Below are 21,983 nucleotides of genomic sequence, written 5' to 3'. Positions count from 1 at the left end.
TGCTTCCAAGAGAGGAGGACAGTGGAAGCAGCTGGGCCTGTCTTCGGTCCCAGCAGCTGCCTTAGTCACTTCCTACGCGCCGGCACCACCAAGAAGGAAAGGCCGTGCTCCCACCCGCTCTCAGAACCTCGGGGGAGGCCCTGGAAGCTTGGTTTTGTTCCCACTCCCAACCCCCACCCCCCACACCTCACCCCACACACACTAGCTGTGAGTGCAAACTGCCCCCTGTGCACACTAGCCCATGGGTAGCCTTTTAAATTGTGCTCAGCCAAAACCGGTTTGGCTCAGTGGATAGAGTGTCAGCCTGCTGACCGAAGGGTCCCGGGTTTAATTCCCGTCAAGGGCATGTACCTTGGTTGCGGGCACATCCCCAGTAGGGGGCGTGCAAGAGGGCAGCTGATCGATGACTCTCATTGATGTTTCTAACTCTCTATTTCTCTCCCTTCTTCTCTGTAAAAAATCAATAAAGTATATATATAAAAAAAATAGCCAAAACTGGTTTGGCTCAGTGGATAGAGCATCGGCCTATGGACTGAAGGGTCCCGGGTTCGATTCCGATAAAGGGCATGTGCCTTAGTTTTGGGCACATCCCCAGTAGGGGGCGTGCAAGAGGCAGCTGATCGATGTTTCTCTCTCATCAATTTTTCTAACTATCCTTCTCCCTTCCTCTCAATAACATGTATTTTTTTTAAAAGATTTTAAAAATAAAATAAAAAATAAATTGTGTTCAATTTTTGTTGGGTTCTTATCTGCTTGTATGACAGCCACCTCTTTCTCGCAGGTCTGCTAAAGTTTAAACAGGACATGTGTCTCTCTCTCCTTGAAGAGCTTTACTTGGTTGCCTTGTGACCTCAGCTTTCTGAGGGCTCAAGAAAAACTATGGTTTTGTAAACTATTTGGCTACTTCTCAGAGTTAGGACGGGAGTGATATTTTCTTGCAGCATTCCACATCCTAAGTGGAAACAGAAGTCCTCAAGATACTATCATCTCCTTCTCAGACAACTGCAACCACCTCACAGCTGGGCCCCTGCAATCTCCTCCTCTCCACACTGAATATAAAAACTCTGTCACCGTCAGAAACTAAAAGGGATGCAAATACCTGGAATTAGCTACATAAAATCCAAAACAGCCGAAACCGGTTTGGCTCAGTAGATAGAGCGTCAGTCTGCGGACTAAAAGGTCCCAGGTTCGATTCCGGTCAAGGGCATGTATTGTACCTTGGTTGCGGGCACATCCCCAGCAGGGGGTGTACAAGAGGCAGCTGATCGATATGATGTCTCTCTCTCATCGATGTTTCTAGCTCTCTATCCCTCTCTCTTCCTCTCTATAAAAAATCAATAAAATATATTTTAAAAAAATAAAATCCAAAATGTATGTCATGGTGTACCAGTTATCTATTGTTGAGTATCAAACCAACCCAAGACTTAGTGGCTTGAACCATGAAATTTATTTTGTTCTTGAATCTTCAGGGCTTTGCAGAGACAGTTGGGGAAGCTATAAGACTAGGGCCTGAAATGATTGGATCATTTGTCTGACATCTAGGCAGTTAGGGAGTAAACTGCTGGGAGCACCTCTATCTCTGCATGGCCTCTCTAGCACGGGGGCTTCAAGGTAGTCAGACTTCTTACCTGTTGGTTAGAACTCCCAAGGAGCATGTTGACAGAGAGAGAACCAGGTGGATCATAAACATATGATCTAGACTCAGAAGTCACATTATTTATGCTGTACCCTATTAGCAAGGCAGTTACAGAGGTCTACCCAGGTTCAAGGAGAGGAAATATTGACCCAACATCTCAAGGAAGGAGTGTCCTCACCTCCAGAAGACCAGACTGTGGGATGTGATATATTGATGTACCCATCGTTGGTAAATACATGATTCTATTTGTTCTGTAAGATGAAAAAATTAACTTCAAAGAAATAAAGCTAAGAAATTAAAAAGGGAAACCATGAGCCCTCTGATTGTATTTCCTGTAGACATAGCATTGCCAAATGTGAATTTGTGTTCCTCTAATCAGACTTGTCAAACCCATGGCAGCCATAACCATCTTTCTAGATGGATATGCTGCTGTCCTCTTCTGGGACTCTTCTCTGCCTCCATCTCTATCCCTTCATTCTCTCTGCTTTTCATTTTTCTGGACTCAGCTTCCTAACACAGCCTCCCTCCTACCTACCACACTGACTTCCTAAACGCTCTCAAAGCACCCTGGCTCACACCTGGGCTCTATAACAGTGGTGATTACAGCGCTAATTAGCGAGGCCATCATGTGGGAAGATGTGGCTTGGTTTTGTTTGGTTGGTTTTTTGTTTTCATTACACTAATTTATACAGTTTAATTGGTTGCATATATTAACATGTACTATAAAATTCTTTTCTAATAAGTTTTATATAATAGATACTATAATAAGGTCTGGTTAGGTTAGTTAAAAGTAACAAGCATTGCTGAAACCGGTTTGGCTCAGTGGATAGAGCGTCAGCCTGCAGACTCAAGGGTCCCAGGTTCGATTCCGGTCAAGGGCATGTACCTTGGTTGCAGGCACATCCCCAGTGGGGAGTGTGCAGGAGCCAACTGATCGATGTTTCTCTCTCATCGATGTTTCTAGCTCTCTATCTCTCTCCCTTCCTCTATGTAAAAAAAATCAATAAGATATATATTTTTTTAAAAAGTAACAAGCATTAACAGATACAAACAAAATTCGGCCTGATCATACTGGGTATGAGCCTGCATTGAAGCGTAGGGCACCAGCCTTCCCAAGTGATGGCCTTGACAAGAGCAGGGAGTGATGGGGTAAAAAGATCACAAGTCCATTAAAAAAATCAGATAACTCATTAGGCACAGATTAACTGTAAATAGTTCTCTCTCCCCGGTGGACAAAAGGAATAAGCTTCTGATGTTGACTCTGCACCAGAATAATTCCTACAGCTGGCCCATCCTGTTGCCATGTGAGGGCGGATGCAGGGGGTGGGCAGACCCTGATGGAGCCATCACAGGCCTGGGCTGCTGGAGTCTGTCTGCTTGTGTCAGATCTGTGTGTGTGTGTGTGTGGTATGGAGGGCTGAGTGTGTTTGGTGTGGTTTCTTTCAGCAGCTGGATATGAGAGATCACTATGTTTTGTTTGACAGAGAGAGGGGGTTTGTGTTGGAAGTCCTTGGTTCGTGAAGGGCTGTGTGCTCTCCTCTCACTGCCCACTTAGCAACTGTCGCTTCCAGCCGAGGCCTTGGCCTGGACATTCTTGTCCAGTGTGATGGGCTCAGGAAATTCGTGGTGCGGCTCCATCTCCATTTCCTGTTAAGTGCATTCCGTGCAATCGTCTGGAATGCCTGCTCCACACTGATGGCCTCCTTGGCGCTGGTCTTGAATTGGGGAATGTTGCTTTTGCTGCAGCACCAGGCCTGTGCTTGTTTTGTGGCCATTGGTCTGCTTTCAAGGTCAATCTTACTTCCCAACACCATGAAAGGGAAGTTTTCAGGATCCCAAGGGCTGACCTGGATGAGAAACTCATCTCTCCAGCTCTCCAGGGTTTTGAGTGTGTTGAGGGAAGTCACGTCAAATGCCAGAGCACAGCAGCCTGCACCTCTGGAAAAGGCCACACCATGAGCCTGGAACCACGCCCGCCCTGCAGGTTCCCATCTGCACTGTAACCAGTCTGCCACCCACCATCACCTCCTTTGTCAGAAAGGCTGTTCCTATTGTGAATTTCTGACTACTGAATTTCTTCTTCACACACTGGCTCATGAGTGATGTCTTACCAGCTCCAGAATCTTCCAGGATGAAGATTCAGCAACGCCTTCTTCCTAGAGGTAGGTCATCCTTCAAACGACTGCTCCTCTGGGGGCTCCGAGCCGGGCGAGTCACCAGGGCTCCCACCAAGAAGGAGACTCAGGGGAGGACAGGGACAGAGAAGTCCAAGCACCAGTTCCAGCAGATTCCTCAGCGCTCTCCAAGGCTCCAGCCCTGCTCCCACTTCCACCACCACCGCGCCTGGCTTTGTTTTATTCCCCACCGTGCACAGAGCCTGAAGCGTGCAGGGGCTCAACAAATATTGGTTAGAATAGATGAATGAATCTGTGCCTTCAATAACCCACTTCTGGGTTCAAGTAAGCAGCCCTCTCACAAACCTAACATTGTTATGGCAGTGTCCTTTCTTTAATCTTTTTTTAAAAAAAACATATGTTTTTATTGATTTTTAGAGAGAGAGAAAGGGAGAGGGATAGAGACATAGAAACATCAATGAGAGAAACATCATCAATCGGCTGCCTCCTACATGCCCCCCACTAAGGGTAAGCCTGCAATTCCTAACAGGAATTGATCCACTGGCCTCTTGTTTCCTGGGTCAACACTCAACCACTGAGCCACACCAGCCAAGCCTGTCTTGAATTTTATAACTGAAGCAGGGCCAGAGCTGATTGGAACAGTTCGGAATTTTCAGGAAAATGCCTCCTGTCTCGGGTGACGGCAGCTATTCTCAGCCTTAGGGACTCATTCCAGGGCAGGGCCAGGGAGTAGCTCCGGGCTCTTCCTCTCTCAGCAGTAGTCCTGTGGGCAGGCCTGCCTGGGAAGGACACCTCAGCAACAACTGGTAGGGTATCTGTTTACTTGCTGTGCCTATATCTGGAGCCTATTTCTGGAGCAGGTACTGGGTGCAAGCCTGGCTGTTCCAGCACTAACCTTGCCAAGCCCTGGGTGATGAGTGCATGTTCCGGAAGAGAACAGTAACAGACACTTAGCTTATCTCCATGGCCCCAACCCAGCCTTCTCTGGATATACCAAGTTATTACTGCTTTGCCCGTGTTGGTAATTGTCCTTCCCTGGCTCTAAGGTTTAGCAATATTCATTGCTCCATTCGCTCTAACTTTCTGTTTCACTAAGGACACGAGGAAGGAAGAAAGTTTGGTGTGATGATAAAAAAAAAAAAAAAAAAAAGGCTCTCTCAACTCATAAATTTTACTGGTCTGAGGAAGTCCTAACTGGAGTTCTTTGGGAGTTTCCAGGGTCAAAGGAAACAGATCAGTATTTTTGGCCAATACAATTTTTCCTACGGTTGGTCCAATTTCTGAAAGGGAACGGGAACACAAAGAGGTCTTGACTTATTTATGACCACACAGTAAGCCACAGACAGATAAAGATAGCACCCAAGACTCTTGGTTTCAAATTTAGTGCCACTTAAATAGCCCAAGGTAAGTCTATATTAATACGTTAACTTTGGGAACTAATATCACATTTATTTTTGGTAAATAGTTTCACCTTCTTTTAGAGACAGCACTTAAATTGTCACCTCTAAAGCAATTAAGAAACCATAGTTACAACTTATTGGACTCCCTTCTGTGGAAAACTATCTTTATTACAGAGTGAAGCAAGAAGGTAAGCAGAGACCTGGCAGCTGCTCCTCAGTCCTCACCCAGGTCCTCATGTGGGACTGAAAGCCTTTCAGGCCTACCATCTCTTTTTGGTTCTTTTACATCAACTCCCCATCTTCTCACACTAAAACTTCTGTTTCCTAAAGATAAAATGGGAGGGAGGTAGAGAAACAGCAAAGCTAGAATCTTGCCTGAATTACAGAAACACTACTTTCTGGTACAGAAATATTCCCTATCCATCTTATGATCAGCTACTCTTTGGGAGAATGTTTTGAGACCTTATTGCTTTTTCCCCCCCTTGAATAGTTGTTTATCATACCAGGAGAAAATCTTAGTGTTTTGGACTTCTGGCCAAAATAGTGGCATAGGTAAACACGGTTCTCACTTCCTCCCACAACCACATCAAAGCTACAACTAAACTACAGAATAACCATCATTCAGAAAGAACCATCTGAGATCTGGTTGAATGGACATCCCACAACTAGGGAATTAAAGACACAGCGAGACTGGTAGTAGAAGGGGAGAGTCACGGAAGGGGCTTGTCCCACATCCATGTGTAGGGGATAAAAACTGGGAGGGATAGCTCTGCTGCCATGGTCTCCCCTGAGGAGTAAGGGGTCCCAGCTCCACACCAGGCCCCCCAGCCCAGGATTCCTGTCAGAAAGAGAAGCCCCCATAACTTCTGTCTGTAAAAAACAGGGATTAAGGATGAGGGAGGCCTGATGGGATCTGAGGCAATTCCTCTTAAAGGGCCCACATATGGACTTAATTGGACTCACTTGCCTTGAGCCCCAGTGCTGGCACAATGGCTGAAAGGCACCAGGGACATACAGGAACTGAACTGTCCTGCATCAAGCAAGCACTGGGGGCAGCTTTCTCCCAGACAGAAGTACTGGCAGAGGCCATTGTTCCTTTTCTGAGCCCTTACCCACAGAGCTGGCAGGTGGACACCATATTTGAGACTCCATCAACCTGGCTCACACAACCTGACCCCATCCTGGTGATTCCCTGAGGCCCTGCCCCACCCAAGTTTTGGGCCCACCCAAGCGGTTTCCAGTGGGTTTTCCTGTTTGAGAATCGACATATGAACCAGGAGGTCATGGTTTGACTTCTGGTCAGGGCACATGCCCAGGTTATGAGCTTAATCCCCAGTGAGGGGTGTGCAGAAAGCAGCTGATCAATGATTCTCTATCATCATTGATGCTTCTATCTCTCTCTCCCTCTCCCTTCCTCTCTGAAATCAATAAAAATATATTCTTTAAAAGAAAAAAGGGGAAATATATCTGGAAATTACTACTGAAGTATTTATATAATTAGGCAAGGATATAGAATTACTTGGGTGGTTATCATCCTTTCAAACAAGGCAAATACTTAATTTAGAAATAAGCAATAGGGAGTGAAGTTTCAGACATTTCTCGTAGCAATATTTTTGCTGATGTATCTCCTTGAGCAAGGGGTGAGGGAGAAAATAAACAAATGGGATTACATCAAACTAAAATGCTTTTGTACAGAAAAAAAAATCAATAAAATGAAAAAGCAAACCAAGGAATGGGGGAACATTTTTGCTAATGGCATAGCTGATAAGGGGTTAATTTCTAAAACATAAAAAGAACTTATATCAAGAAAAGGAAGAACTTATAAACTCAACACCAAGAAAATGTAATTTAAAAATGGGCAAAGAACCTGAATAGACACTTCTCCAAAGAGGACATAGAGATGGCCATTTCATAAATGAAAAAATGCTCAATGTCACTAATCATCAGAGAAATGCAAATTAAAACCACAATGAGATATTATCTCATGCCTATCAGAATGGCTATTATCAATTTATCGACAAACAGCAAGTGCTGGGGAGGATGTGGAGGAGAGGAACCCTAGTGCACTGCTGGTGGGATGCAGACAGGTGCAGCTAGTGAGGAAAACAGTATGAAGTTTCCTCAAAAAATTAAAAATGCAACTGACATTTGACCCAGCAATCCCATTTCTGGGAATATATATTAAAAAACAAATACTCCTTTGAAAGAATATATGCACCCCTATGTTCATTGCAGCATTATTTACAATAGCCAAGATCTGGAAACAGCCCAAGTGTCCATCAATGGATGAGTAAATAAAAAAGCTGCGGTGTATTTATACAATGGAATACTACTCAGGCTTAAAAAGAAGGAAATTTTGCCTTTTGTGACAACAGGGAGGGACCTGGAGATTTTATGCTAAGCAAAATAAGCCAGTCAGAGAAAGACAAATAACATATGATCTCACTTATATATGGACTCTAATGAACAAAACAAACTGGGTCCTTCACAAAATTAAAACAGAGGCATGAATACATTGAACAGGCTGACAACTGTCAGAAGGGAGGAGTATTGGGGGGCTGGATTAAAAAGGTGAAGGGGCCGGGACCAGTTTGGCTCAAAGGATAGAGCATCGGCTTGGGGACTGAAGGGTCGCGGGTTCAATTCCGGTCAAGGGCATGTACCTTGGTTGCGGGCATATCCCCAGTAGGGGGTGTGCAAGAGGCAGCTGATCGATGACTCTCTCATCGATGTTTCTAACTCTCTATCTCTCCCTTCCTCTCTGTACAAAATCAATAAAATATTTTTTCTTTTTTTTAAAAAGGTGAAGGGATTAAGCAAATGTCCTATATAATAAAAGTCTAATATGCTAAGTGTTGTCCGGTCATCTGTTCAACCAATCAAAGCATAATATGCTAATAATATACTAAGGCCACTCAACCACTCGCTATGATGTGCACTGACCACCAGGGATCCGGTGGGATCTGGCTGATCAGGACTGAGATAGGCAAGACACACCCTAAAGCCCTCCTGTGGTCGCTTCCCAGGTGGCCAACCTCCTGCATCCCTCCCTGGCCCTGATCGTGCACCCGTGGGGTCCCTCTGCCTGGCCTGTGCCCTCTTGCAAACCTGGTGCCCCTAGGGAGATGTCAGAGAACCGGTTTTGGCCCAATCCCACAGGCCAGGCCAAGGGACCCCACTGCTAAACGAACTCATGCATTGGGCTTCCAGTATATATGTCACACACACACACACACACACACACACACACACACCAGTGTGCTGATAGCCCGAGGGGAAAGGACGTAGGGGTAAGTGGAGGTAGGCAAAGGGAGGATAAATGGGGATGGAAAGAGACTTTACTTTGGGTGATAGGTGCATGATGCATTGTGCAGATAATGTTTGGTTGAATTGTATACTTGGAACCTGTATGGTTTTGTGGACCAAAGTCACCTCAATAAATTCAATTAAAAATAAAAGAAAGCAAATGTTCTCTGAAGATTTATATGGCCACCCTGCTCATCATTAGGGACTAGGAACCTGTTATCCGGAAAGAAGCTGCATGGACCTGTGGCCTCAGAAATGTACCCCTCAGAGCACCGAGGTGGGGCCTGTCAGAGGACACGTGTTAAACACGGAAGGCTGACCCGTTACCAGCTCACCTGCATTGCCATGCTTTTGTTTTTACCTCCCCACTGCCTGGGAGCATCTCTCCGGAGGAATCAGGCCAATTGACCACACATACAGCTCTTCTGATGATAAAAGGTTTATATGGACAACACCATCTGAGAAGAGCACCATAAAGAAGGAGGGAAGCACAGGCTTGTCCAAAAAAGCTGCTACTAGTAGCAAGCAGGGAACATTCAAGCAGTGGTGTCAAACACCAAAACCATATTTGCAAGTCTAATTTGGAACTTAGTCCTTTATAAGTGCAGGAGGAAATTAGGGGAGAAATCACTCATGAAATTTAAAAATACACACACACACACACACACACACACACACACACACACACACCTTTTCACATTTCTTTTGTCCATTTTCCCCACAAGAAACAAAGTGGACAAAGAAAAAGCACAGGCTCTTTTGCTAAAGTCCTCATATTTATTGCAGACTTAGCGAAGCCCCAAATGGGGCTTGGATTTGAGGAGGCAGACTTCACTTTCCTTGGTCCCACTCACCCCTGACAAGTTACCCAGGGAGTGCTTGGGACACAGGTAGGAAAATCCAGAAGAGGCAGGGATAAATATGGCTCACTTAACTTAAACATTATACACAAGGGCATCAGCTGCTCCACACACATTTACACCTGGGTCCTTCACTAGATTCTCAGTAGATTCTCGGTAGACTTCTCAGCTGTGCCACCAGAGCTGGAGCAAGCTGTGAGACATACAGGAAACTGGTATTTTGATCCAGCATGCACTGGGACAGTCACTTCATCCAAGACAGACACACACTCCAGCCCCAAGCAAGTCCTCAGGTACGCACAGCTGTTTGCCTTGGGAATGGAGAGTTGGGCTCTGCCCCTCCAGAGCCTCCTCCTTGCCGATGCTGCCGCTGAGCTCCCCACTGCCCTCTGGACTCCAGACAGCTGCTCCACGCAAGCGTGCGTGCGTGCATGCGTGTGTCTAGTTGTCTATCTGTGTCTGTCTGTCTGTCTATATGTGTGTGTAATTTATTGTTCTGCTGCCGCTGGCTCATCCCCAGCCACTGGCTTCTCCACCTGTGACTCTGGAGGAATCAGATACTGGACCTCCTCTGTGCTGATGGCCACCTTATCTGGCTGGAGCCACCTCTTGAAATGTTCCAAGGTGCTAGAAAAGAGCAAGAGAAAAGGGTGACTGCATCAGACCTGGATGATTAATTACTTAATGATTATCTCAGTTACTCAAATACTGCCTTCCCACCCACAACCAATTTCTTCCTACAATTGTTTTTCACGGATGCTCCTCTGCCAGCTGTGCATCCTGGCAGCTCCCAGGCATAATTTACCTCCTGGTGGGCACTTGGCTATCAGCAGCATCAGACCCCCTTGGAATGCAGAGCCTCTGAAGGCTTGATGAGAACAGCTGAAGAACTAATGCATCAGTCCTGTCTTTTCCTCCCCACCTCCCTCCCCCCCAAAAAAGAGGAGAGAAACTGTCAAGGGGAGAAAACATCCCAATAAATACCAAATTATTAGGCAAAAACCTGAGCAACTTGAAATGTCATACCTGAGATAGTCTGAGACTCAATTATGCTTAGTTGCACTGAGAGCAATTTTGTTTATGGGCTTTTTGTTTGTTTAGTTCACCCTATATCAGTGATCGGCAAACTGCGGCTCGCGAGCCACATGCGGTTCTTTGGCCCCTTGAGTGTGGCTCTTCCACAAAATACCACGGCCTGGGCCAGTCTATTTTGAAGAAGTGGCATTAGAAGAAGTTTAAGTTTTAAAAATTTGGCTCTGCAAAGAAATTTTGATCGTACTGTTGATATTTGGCTCTGCTGACTAATGAGTTTGCCGAGCACCGCCCTATAGCAAGTCCCCAAGATAGAAACACTGGGACAGCAATGTCCCCCATAAAGGAATGACCACCACCCAGAGGCCCTTTTTGGTTTGGATCTGTGGGGAAGGGAGAAGAGGTCTCCTCCCACCTTCCGTAAGTAGAGGATTCTCACTCTTAGCCATTAGACATCCACAGTAAAACATAAATGACCAGAAATAACGTTAGCCACAGTCTATGCTCTTCAATAGCACAGAGTCTTACTAGTAAGCCAAGAAATAAAGCCACGACCAGCAGATTTAAGAATCCCATCATAAGGGATGGGGATTCATGCTGTGCACAGCTGGATTGCCCTGCCAAAAGCATGAAAAGGGTGGCCTTCCTGTAGGTGAAGGACCACACAATCCCCTACAAAATGGCCTCTGTTTAAAACATAAACTCTGAAGTTTGAGAACAAATGCATATATACTGTTTCCTGGTGCTTGCTCTGAACGATGATAGAAGTTTTCCCACCGATGTAGGCTTGGGGGAGTAACAGCCCAGCTCAGGGGACTCAGATACTGCACAGGCATTTAATCTTCACCTTCCACACTTTTCATAGAATTACTCAATTATTTATTTTTTAAAATATATTTTTATTGATTTCAGAGAGGAAAGGAGAGAAAGAGAGAGCTAGAAACATCGATGAGAGAGAATCATTGATTGGTCACCTCCTGCACGCCCCCTATTGGAGATTAAGCCCATAAACCAGGCATATGCCCTGACTGGGAATCGAACCGTGACCTCCTGGTCGACCCTCAACCACTGAGCCATGCCAGCTGGGCTCAATTATTTCTATAGAGAAAGGAAAACCACTTTATCTTAGCTATTGATAAGTACACAGAAATATTAAGGAGCCTTGGTGCTGATCTGATTTCAAAAAAGAATTCTTAGTTGGGAATTAGGCAGGAGAAAGTTTTATCTTTCCTTCTGAGAGTTGGAAAGGAAGGAATATTCAAGGGAGAGAAAACACCAAATTATTAGTGAGTCAGGAATCTATGTATCTTCAAGTCTTCTGTAATTGGGGCAGTTTAAAGCTCAATTGGATTGAGCCTTTAGATACAGAAAAGAGCAAAATCTGTGTTATTTTTCTGAACCTGAGAAGGTAGCTGGCCTGACCTTAGATGCCACACCCATTTCTGAAGCGTCTCAGGGGATGCTGATTTGGTATTTAAGATAATGTAAGTGAAGGTACTTTGCAAATTAAAAAACAAAATGTATGAAGTTTTATTCACATATTGCCCACAATTTCAGCAGCAATATCGTCACCTGACACAATGGGACTCTCAAAATCAATGTTAAAGATTAAGTCGTATTCCCCTTAAAATTAAGGTTGTTACTCCCCTCAATGATCTTATTTTGAATAAGTTGTTACTGAACTTTAAAATTCTATTAGCACGCTAGCCGGTGTGGCTCCGTTGGTTGGGCATTGTCCCGTGTACCAAGGATCGCTGGTTCAATTCCTGGTCAAGGGCACATGCCACAGTTGTGGGCTCAATCACAATAAGGGCGTGCAGGATGCAGCTGATCCATACTGTGCTCTCACATCCATCAATGCTTCTCTCTTCCTCTCTTTCCCTCTTTCTCTAAAAATCAATAAACTGCCCTAGCTGGTTTGGCTCAGTGGATGGAGCGTCAGCCTGCGGACTGAGGGGTCCCAGGTTCGGTTCCAGTCAAGGGCATGTACCTTGGTTGTGGGCACATCACCAGGGGGAGGGTGCAGGAAGCAGCTGATCAATGTTTCTCTCTAGTCAATGTTTCTAACTCTCTATCTCTCTCCCTTCCTCTCTGTAAAAAATCAATAAAATATCATTTTTTAAATGAGAAAAATAAATAAGTAAAAATCAATAAACTAGTCTTTAAAAATAAATAAAACTATGTTAGGAAGAATAATATTAACAACTAAAGGCCCAGTGCATGAACTTGTGCACAGGTGGGGTCCCCCGGCCTGGCGGGTGATTGCAGCTGATGGGGGGGAGGGGAGCATCCAGCTGGCCAGGGGGAGGGACCATGGGAGGTTGGTTGGTGGTCAGGGGGAGGGACATCGGGAGTTTGGTCAGCCATAGGAGATTGGCCGGCCATGGGAGGTTGGCTGTGGGAGTGTACTGACCACCAGGGGGCAGCTCCTGTGTTGAGTGTCTGCCCCCCTGGTGGTCAGTGCACATCACAGCAACCAGTTCACCAGTTGTTCGGTCGCTTAGGCTTTCTATATATAAATAGCTAACACTTATATAGTACTTACCATGTGTCAGGCACTGTTCTAAGAACTTTACACACAGGAACTCGTTAAACCTTAACAATAACCTTATGAGGTTTCCTCTGCTTTACAGAGGAGGAAACTGAGGCACATACAGCTTTCTTACCCAAGAACATACAACCGCTAAGTGGCAGAGCCATTTTCCCACTGTCAAGCATTTCCTGCTTTGTGGCAGAATGCTCTCTCTCCTTTCGGCATCTGGCCCACCTGCAGGTACTTGTCACAAACACCAGAGCCCAAAGGGAGCTCAATGGTCTCTCAACTCCTAAAGCATGTTCCATCACTTCTTCTCATCTGGCTCTTCCCTCATGCTGCCTCATATTATTAGGTACATCTTTATTCCTACTTGTCATCTCTCCCTAACTAGTTACAGGGACAAAAAAAAGAGGGTGTTAAACTTCCTTACACCCCAGCCCCAAGACACCAGGCACAGTGCCTTCACTCAGTAGATGCTTAAGAAAATCATTCATTTACTCTACATCCATTTGAGTGACTACAATATGACAGAAACTCTGTAAAGCAACAGAGATTTGGAGGTGAGAAGACATAGTTCCAGTTGCTGATTACTACTCTCTCAAATGTTTTATGTACTTGCACTTAAAAATGCAGACCATGGGCCTGGCTGGGTGGCTCAGTTGGTTGGAGCATCATCCTCCTCATCAAAAAGGTTGCAGGTTGATTCCAGATCAGGGCACATACTTAGGTTGTGGGTTTAATTCCTAGTTGGGGCATGTATGGGAGGCAACTGATTGTTTCTCTCTCTTTCTTCCTTCCTCTCTCTCTCTCTCTGATAATCAATAAAAAAATATATCTTAGGGTGAGGATAAAAAAATTTATTTAAAAAAAGAAGGCAATGATTTATCCTCAACTATCCAATCTGTGAGCAAGATGTGGCTGGAGTATTTGCCTTTTAACAAAAAATATCCTTCCTCAAAAATCCGCTGCTGTACTAAGAGCAAATAGAGCAAACTGACAAAGGACGATTTTAACTCAGACGCTGATGTTGATATCAACTAATATCTCAACTCACGTGTCACTCTCCCTGGATTCTTCAGAGAAAAAGAAATGTGCACAGCCCTAACTGGTTTGGCTCAGTGGATAGAGCGTCGGCCTGCAGACTGAAGGGACCCAGGTTCGATTCTGGTCAAGGGCATGTACCTTGGTTGCGGGCACATCCCCAGGGTGAGGTGTGCAGGAGGCAGCTGATTGATATTCCTCTCTCATCGATGTTTCTAGCTCTCTATCCCTCTCCCTTCCTCTAAGAAATCAATAAACTATCTTTAAAATAAAAGAAAGAAAGAGGGACCGGTTTGGCTCAATGGATAGAGCGTCGGCTTGGGGACTGAAGGGTCCCGGGTTCGATTCCGGTCAGGGGCATGTGCCTTGGTTGCGGGCATATCCCCAGTAGGGGGTGTGCAAGAGGCAGCTGATTGATGACTCTCTCTCATCGATGTTTCTAACTCTCTATCTCTCTCCCTTCCTCTCTGTTCAAAATCAATAAAATATATTAAAATATATATATATATATATATTTGCCAGGACCGGTTTGGCTCAGTGGATAGAGCATCGGCCTGCGGACTGAAAGGTCCCGGGTTCGATTCCGGGCAAGGGCATGTACCTTGGCTGCGGGCATGTCCCCAGTGAGGGGTGTGCAAGAGGCAGCTGATCGATGATTCTCTCTCATCGATGTTTCTAACTCTCTATCCCTCTCTCTTCCTCTCTGTGAAAAATCAATAAAATATATTTAAAAAAATAAATAAATTAAATAAAATAAAAGAAAGAAAGAAATGCGCACCATAAAACGGACCGTCACCTAGAACTCACCTCCCATCAGAATCAAGTCCATCCACGAAGAACTCCGACGCTAACTTCTCCTGGAGGAACCGGTCCCAGCATTCCTTCTTGGCTTGGGCCAGCGTTCGAAGCATGTCCTTAGAAGTCACTTCCTGATTTAAACCTTTGATTTTTCTCAGCTTATTCTCTAAAGAGAGAAGTAATGGAGCTTAACAAGGAAAGTGAATATGAAATGAAACTAAATTTTAAATGCAAATGCCAACTTCAAAAATTCTCTGACTGATGAGTACATGTACACTCTCTACAAAAAAACAAAAAAAAACAACACACCCTAATATTTTAAGGAGGGCAGCGAAAGAGAAATGTACAATTTTCCTTTTCCTGCACAATGTTTTCACTCCACATTGCACCAAATAAATGTTTAACCCCAGAAAAGGGAAAAACCATAGGTTCTCATAACAGATTGATGGCATGTTTTCTTTGAAGTCACAGAAGCCCAGCAGGCATCTCTCTATGGAATGCTTGTTTTCCCTGGCTTGACATGTGTATACTCTCATCTTTTTTTAACTCCTTGAAAATAGTCTCTCTGAGGAGTAAATGGTTTTTCTTCCTGTTACAGTGACATAAAGTGGTTGCCAAACCTCATGAGAAAGACTTAGAGAAAATGATGAGAGATCCAATGGTTCATTAGACATTAAAACTGAGTTGATAAGAACTCACTAAGAGCCCTGGCTGGTTTGGCTCAGTGGATAGAGCTTCGGCCTGTGGATTGAAAGGTCCCAGGTTTGGTTCCGGTCAAGGACATGTATCTTGCTGGGGGGCACATCCCCGGTGGGAGGTGTGCAAGAGGCAGCTGATTGATGTTTCTAGCTCTCTATTCCTCTCCCTTCCTCTCTGTTAGAAATCAATAAAATATATATATTTTTAAAAAAGAACTCAATAAGAGACTTGTAAGATTTCTGTGTGATTAAATTCTTAATTAAAGAGGAACAATCTCCCAATATTTTTTAATGTTTCTCAACTTTGGGCCTGGCTGTTGGAGCCTAATAAAAACAAACATCTTATAATCTCTTTGAGAGTGGTCCATATGGCTTCCTGATGATAGATGTTTAATTACTCTTATTTGCATTTTAATTGTAACTGTTGAGAACAGATAACCCCTTTTGAAGATTACAAGAGAGGGTATCACCATGTACCTTCTGCCTTTGTTTAGTCTTGCCTTCAACTATAATAAATGGGTAAATGATAGCTTTTATTTTATTTTATTTTTTAATATATTTTATTGATTTTACACAGAGAGGAATTGAGAGGGACAGAGAGTTAGAAACGTCGATGAGAGAGAAACATCGACCAGCTGCCTCTTGCACACCCCCCACTGGGGATGTGCCCACAACCAAGGTACATGCCCTTGACCGGAATCGAACCTGGGACCTTTCAGTCCGCAGGCCGACGCTCTATCCACTGAGCCAAACCAGTCCCGGCGGGTAAATTATAGCTTTTAGAGATGGTGAACATCAAGTCTAGAACCAATGGAAACTTTACGATTTACAATCCTGTTTTCATTTCTAAAATAGAGGCCCGATGTATGAAAATTTGTGCAAGAGTAGGCCTTCCTTCCAACTGCCGGCACCAGCTTCCCTCCGGCACCTGGGACCTGGGCTTCCCTCCTCTGGCCACCGGCAGGCACCTGGGACCTGGGCTGGCTTCCCGCTGGCCCGGCTTCGTCAGGAAGGACGTCCAGAATGACCTCCAGAAGGACATCCGGTCTAATTAGCATATTACCCTTTTATTATTATAGATAAGCCACATCAGCTAGCACCTTCTGATCAAAACAATAAGTACCTTCTGTTGAGGTAAGTTACCTCCAAGCGCTCACCCATATAAAACACCTGTAAAATATTTGAGGGATTTTTTTCTCCTTGAGGATATGAAAAGAATTATGTATATTTTTGTTGAACTGACTAAGGTTTTAATCGGTGATCTTAGTGAATTCTCTTTGATGCAGTTTATTTGGCAATAAAAACAATCTTTATTTTGTCTGGCCTTGGCTGTCAAGGTGGAAGGTGCCCTTTTGGGCTGGAAAGGGTCTCCCGCCCTCTGAGTGCGCGGAGTCCATGACCGGGGGTGATCTAAGGGGCAGGCAGAAGCAGGTGCCATTTCATACTCCAAACCTGCCTGCCATTGTCTCCCAAACTCTGCCGTAGGAGCCAGAAATGGTTCTTATTTTCCCCGGAGAAAGAAATTTTAATCATCATCTTATCTGATTTTAGAAAATATCAAGGGAATTTTAACTTTCTGAACCAATCAAAATTATCACTGAATCCATGAAAGCTTCTCTTATTTTGTCATAAACTATGGATATTTTATTCCAGCTCTGGGAAATAAAAAACACATCCTTCCATACACCATTCTAATTTAGCTGATGTTAATTACAAAAAGCTAAAGCACATATACCTAGTGTATATGTGTATTTATATACACATACATGTTTCTTCAAATTTTAGTCTCATAAGTGTTCACATATTCACTCTGTTTTTTGTTGTTTTTATAACCACCCTTGAAAGTCATCAAATGCATCCTAATACTACTGCCTCTTCACCAATCACTTAATAGTACTTGGATTGTGTTTGCTGTGTGTGTTTTAAATAAACACTTATGTGATTGGCCAAGTTTATCCTTTAGCAAGTTTATCCTAAAGCAAGTTTATCCTTTAGATCTTCTATACATTAGAAGATCTAAAGGATAAACTTGCTTTAAATTATACTCCATGTGTCACAGTTATTCATTACATGATCTTTTTTGTTATTATTTGGAACCTCACATATCTGTAGTTCTCTATTAGACTATTTCAGATTCTACTGCTGTACATATATATCTACACCTTCTAGATGGGACTGCTTGTGATCCATGTCGGGCATAAACTGTGTAGCACCTGAGGTGAATTCTGATTTGGTCTTCGCTTCAGAGCTGAGTTCTGTTGGCAAAGAAACTGAGTGTTTCGAGTCGTGAGTTGTTTTGCAGGTAATCCTATTTCAGTAGAGCGTCCTAGCTTTGCTTTTTCTTTAGTTTCAGAAAGTGATTCTTTTTTGGTGTCTTTGTTTTTTTACCATAACGATGGACCTGCTTCACAAACTTTCTGGCTGGTACCGTATGCCTTTTTTCTAGTTTCCTTTGCAATTGTTACGGACTGAACTAGACAATAAACAGTTGTTCCTAAAGGGGCCAGTCCCAGTGGAGAACCAATTTTCTTAAATCTAGAACCTTTTCTTGCTGAAACCCAGCTTGCCAATCCTGAAACCAATTAGTCCAGTTTTCAGAAGAAAATTCTGTGGTGGATTCTTCAGATAAACATATGCCTCTTTTCCAAATTGTACTGTATCCGTTACCCCATTTTCCACAAGGACATAAACACCCTTGCACCAGCCAATGTCAGGACCAGCTGCAGTGTGGATGGCGCCAAAGCCCACTTGTCAATTACCAGGCTGCTCTTAAACATATTTAGACTGGAGCGGTGGTTTCACTAGCTCCTTTTTGGATTCCTCTCCTCTGGCTGCATGCACACATATAAATGCAAACATCAGACTTGCAGATATAGTTGTCAGCTTGCCCATCCTAACGGACACCATGTCTGTAACCCATGGAAGTTTCTTATAACCCTTGGGCACAGAGCACCAACAAGCCAAAGGATCTGGTTTTTTAGTTTTCTCAGAATGTTGCTTCTTCTCCTTATCATCATTAAACAGATGTTCTGACTACCACAAAACAGAACTGCCAACCTACTCAGCCATGGTCATACCCTATCTTTGGTGGCTTCCTGAGAATCTCACATTATACCCTCATCTTTCTCATTATCCATCATTCCACCTGTTTTTCTCATATCTTTCCTCCAGTACACAGTTAACAAAATTCCTTGTTTTTCCAAAGTATTTCTCAGCAATTATGTAAACTCTATTCTGACTCTTCTCTCTAGCCTTCCTTAAAAGCTTCTTCTTCCTGAATTGCCTTTCCTTCCTTAAACAATTATTCCTAGGTTTGGTTTTGTGACACGTATAATAGATGGGTCTCATGTATGTTTAATAATAAAAATACACTACAATTTTAAAGCATGGCGATTACTACCCTCGACTGATATTTTTCTTTCCCCTAGCATGGAACAATCTGAATCTCTTTCTTGTGTATTTAGTCTTTCTAAATACTTACACTTAAGGCCATATGACAGGATAGTGAAGATATGTTCAGGAAATATTAAAAAAATAAAATAGCTAACAAGAGGCAGAATGAATTTTATGTCAACATGTTCCCATTCCAACAATCAATCTATCTACTATAACAGCTTTTCAAACTGTAGCATCCCTCAATCCACATGTAGCTCTGACCTTTCCTTTTAGGAAAGCATAAGATTTGATGTTTTTTTAGTTATTTGAATATATAAGCCACCAATAGTAGGCAAGAGGATCTACAAAATGCCAAGAAATAAAGCAGAATTTATTTTTTTTTAATTTTTTTTTATTGATTTCGGAGATGAAGAAAGAGGGAGAAAAAGAAACATGGATGATGAGGGATAATCGATAGGCTGCCTCCTGCATGCCCCCTATTGGGGATTAAGCCTGCAACCAGGCATGCACCCTTGATTGGAATCTAACCTGGGACTCTTCAGTCCGCTGCAGGCCAACGCTCTATCCACTGAGCCAAACCAGCCAGTGCATAAAGCAGAATTTAGATATAACAGAGGTAAGAGTTTGCAAAGACCATTTTAATCCCTATGTACAAGAAAAATGGGGTCCTTCCCACAACCAACCTAAACAACCCCTATCCTTACACCTGACAGATACATGTGGTGAGGACAAAAAGAAATTTTTTTAAGAACAGAAAACCACCCTGGCTAATGTTGCTCAATGGTTAGATTGTCAGCTTGTGCACTGAAGGGTTTTTTGTTGTTGTTTTTTTAAATATATATTTTATTGCTTTTTTACAGAGAGGAAGGGAAAGAGATAGAGAGCTAGAAACGTCGATGAGAGAGAAACATCGACCAGCTGCCTCTTGCACACCCCCTACCGGGGATATGCCCACAACCAACGTACATGCCCCTGACCGGAATTGAACCTGGGACCGTTCAGTCCACAGACCGACGCTCTACCACTGAGTCAAACCGGTTTCGGCTGTGCACTGAAGGGTTTTGACTGGATTCCCGTCAAGGGCATACACCTGGGTTGCAGGTTGGATTCCCCAGGCCCAGTTGGAGCTTGTGTGGGAGGCAACCAATTGATGTGTCTCTCACATCAATGTTTCTCTCCTGATCTCTCCCTCCCTTCCCCTCTCTCTAAAAATCAATGGAAGAAATATCCTTGGGTGAGAATTGACAAAAAGAACAGAAAACCAAGTTTAAGGTAGAGGAACTTCAACAAGCATCTTTAAAGCCATGTGTGTTTTTTTGTGTGTGTGTTTTTTTTAAGCCATCTAACTTACCTAAAGATGCTAAATACACTTCTGAATCCTGCAAGGGAGCCCAAGGCTTTATAGCTGGCTGAGCAGCAAAGTCCGGGGCCTCCCTCTGGCCTGTGCTTGCAGGATAAGAATCCATAAAGGAGTCTGAGAAGGCATTCTTGGCACCATCCTCTTGGTCAGGACTTGGCAGACAGGAACATATTTCAGCCCAAAGGTCCGGGCCAGATTTTGTAGCCGTAGAGTCAATGCTTTCAAACATTTTCATTTGGAATTTGAGCTGAAAAAACAGAAGCTCAAGTGAGCAAGGACTGGCTTTAAGGATACACTATAAGCATGTAGTATTCAGATGTATGTTTACCCATTGAGGTAATAGGCTTTTAAGAACTTTAACAAAATTTAAAATTTCTTCTATTAGGTTTCTGTGTTAGAGATAAGAAGACGGCAAAAAGGTAATGGGTTCCTCTTCTGGCTCTGCACCCAAGTTGTTTTCACAATGAAGTTTGTCTTCAGAAATGGAATTTCTACAAGCCAGATACAAAAGGATAAATACTGGATGATGCCACTTACAGAAGGTGCCTAGTGCAGTCAGATTCATAGACAGAAAACTGAACAGTGGTTGCCAGGGGTTTTTTGGAATGGGGGAATGGGGGTTATTGTTTAATGGGTACAGAGTTTCAGTTTGGGAAGTTCTAGAGATGGGTGGTGGTGGTGACAGTTGCATAACAATGTGAATGCCTCTGAACTATATATCTAAAATATTTCTAAAAATGGTTAAAATGGCAAATTTTACTTTTGTTTTTAAACACACACACACCACAGGTGCGTGCATATTTCATGACATTTCCAGTGAAGACAATCAGCTTGCACTTTTCTCCAAAAAGCTCCCAAACTCAACAATTCTGCCCTCAGTTAATTAAATCCCGATGTCAATAAGGCCCTAAAGGTCTTGCAAAGTTCCACATACACAGGTTCTGCTTGGTGAAAAGTGTCTCTCGGAGAGCTGTATCAAATGCAAAGGCCCACTCACTCATTATAGGTAGAAGTCGGGCTTGTGTTCTTATTTTAATAGAAACACTAGTAGACATTTTCATCATTTTGCAGATGAAGAATCTGCAGGATCTGAGGACCAGAAGGGTAATTACTGATATATGGTGAATCCTTGATTGGAAACCAGACCAGTGCCGCTCCAAAAATCCATACTTTTACCAGATATCATTCTGCCTGCTTGGGAACATACTGAAAGTAGCCCTAGCAGAGGTAGGTAGGTGGAGGGTTCCACACAGCACCTGGAGGTTTTCATAACTCTCTAGTCTCTTACAGGATGGACCTTTGAGATTAGGAAGGCTGCCAACAGAAAGGTTTGAATAATCCCAATTCTAGGAGAGCCCAACGAGCGCAAAGGCTCAGAAGGAAACGGGACAGGTACGTCATGGCAGCCCTGAATGAACTAATGCCAGGGGGCACAATGAACCCCCACCCCCATCCCCAAATCGGGAAAACGCACCCAAACCAAACATTTTCTCACCCCGGAGCCCGGCCCCCCTCCCCTCCTAGGAAGTCCAGGACAGCGCAGGGAAGTTGGGTGGCCATTCGGGCCTCCGTCACTCTGGCCTCCAGGACGGGCTGGGCGAGATGACTCAGGCTCCGAGGCCTCCCTGCGGTATTCAGGATGAGGCCGGAACCGCGGATACAAAATGCTGGGGAACCCCCCGCCACTCCTCACCTACCGCAGCAGCCTGCCCGGCAGCCCGCAAACGCTCCGCTCTGCCCGGTCTGCGGCAGCCGGAAGAAGTGGTGGGCGGAGCCTCCGAGTGA

General features: G+C 44.0%; 2 protein-coding genes and 2 pseudogenes across 4 annotated transcripts in view; 1 reads left to right on the top strand and 3 right to left on the bottom strand.

Annotated features, from left to right (window-relative positions):
* RAD51 (RAD51 recombinase) overlaps nucleotides 1-21,983 on the top strand; it is a 139,556-nt gene that overhangs the window by 7,784 nt on the left and 109,789 nt on the right. The window lies entirely within an intron of this gene.
* Nucleotides 1,475-3,794, bottom strand: LOC311632993 (ras-related protein Rab-7a-like; annotated as a pseudogene). The gene has a single exon. The product of its transcript is annotated as a ras-related protein Rab-7a-like (transcript).
* CCDC32 (coiled-coil domain containing 32) lies at nucleotides 9,235-20,433 on the bottom strand (the record flags this gene model as incomplete). Its single annotated transcript, XM_084905014.1, has 3 exons — nucleotides 9,235-9,964; nucleotides 14,754-14,910; nucleotides 20,190-20,433. The coding sequence occupies 3 exons, from the start codon at nucleotides 20,431-20,433 to the stop codon at nucleotides 9,826-9,828; spliced, it is 540 nt and encodes a 179-aa protein (XP_084761140.1). The 3' UTR covers nucleotides 9,235-9,825.
* Nucleotides 17,579-18,579, bottom strand: LOC311611977 (MICOS complex subunit MIC27-like; annotated as a pseudogene). The gene is made up of 2 exons: nucleotides 18,558-18,579; nucleotides 17,579-18,162 (listed from the first exon to the last, which is right to left on the bottom strand). The product of its transcript is annotated as an MICOS complex subunit MIC27-like (transcript).

This window comes from Pipistrellus hanaki, assembly GCF_964339955.1.
Source record: "Pipistrellus hanaki genome assembly, chromosome: 1".
In the NCBI taxonomy this organism is placed as follows: Eukaryota; Metazoa; Chordata; class Mammalia; order Chiroptera; family Vespertilionidae; genus Pipistrellus; species Pipistrellus hanaki.
The sequence above is the reverse complement of the archived record's forward strand: the minus strand, read 5'-3'. Positions and strand labels throughout refer to the sequence as shown.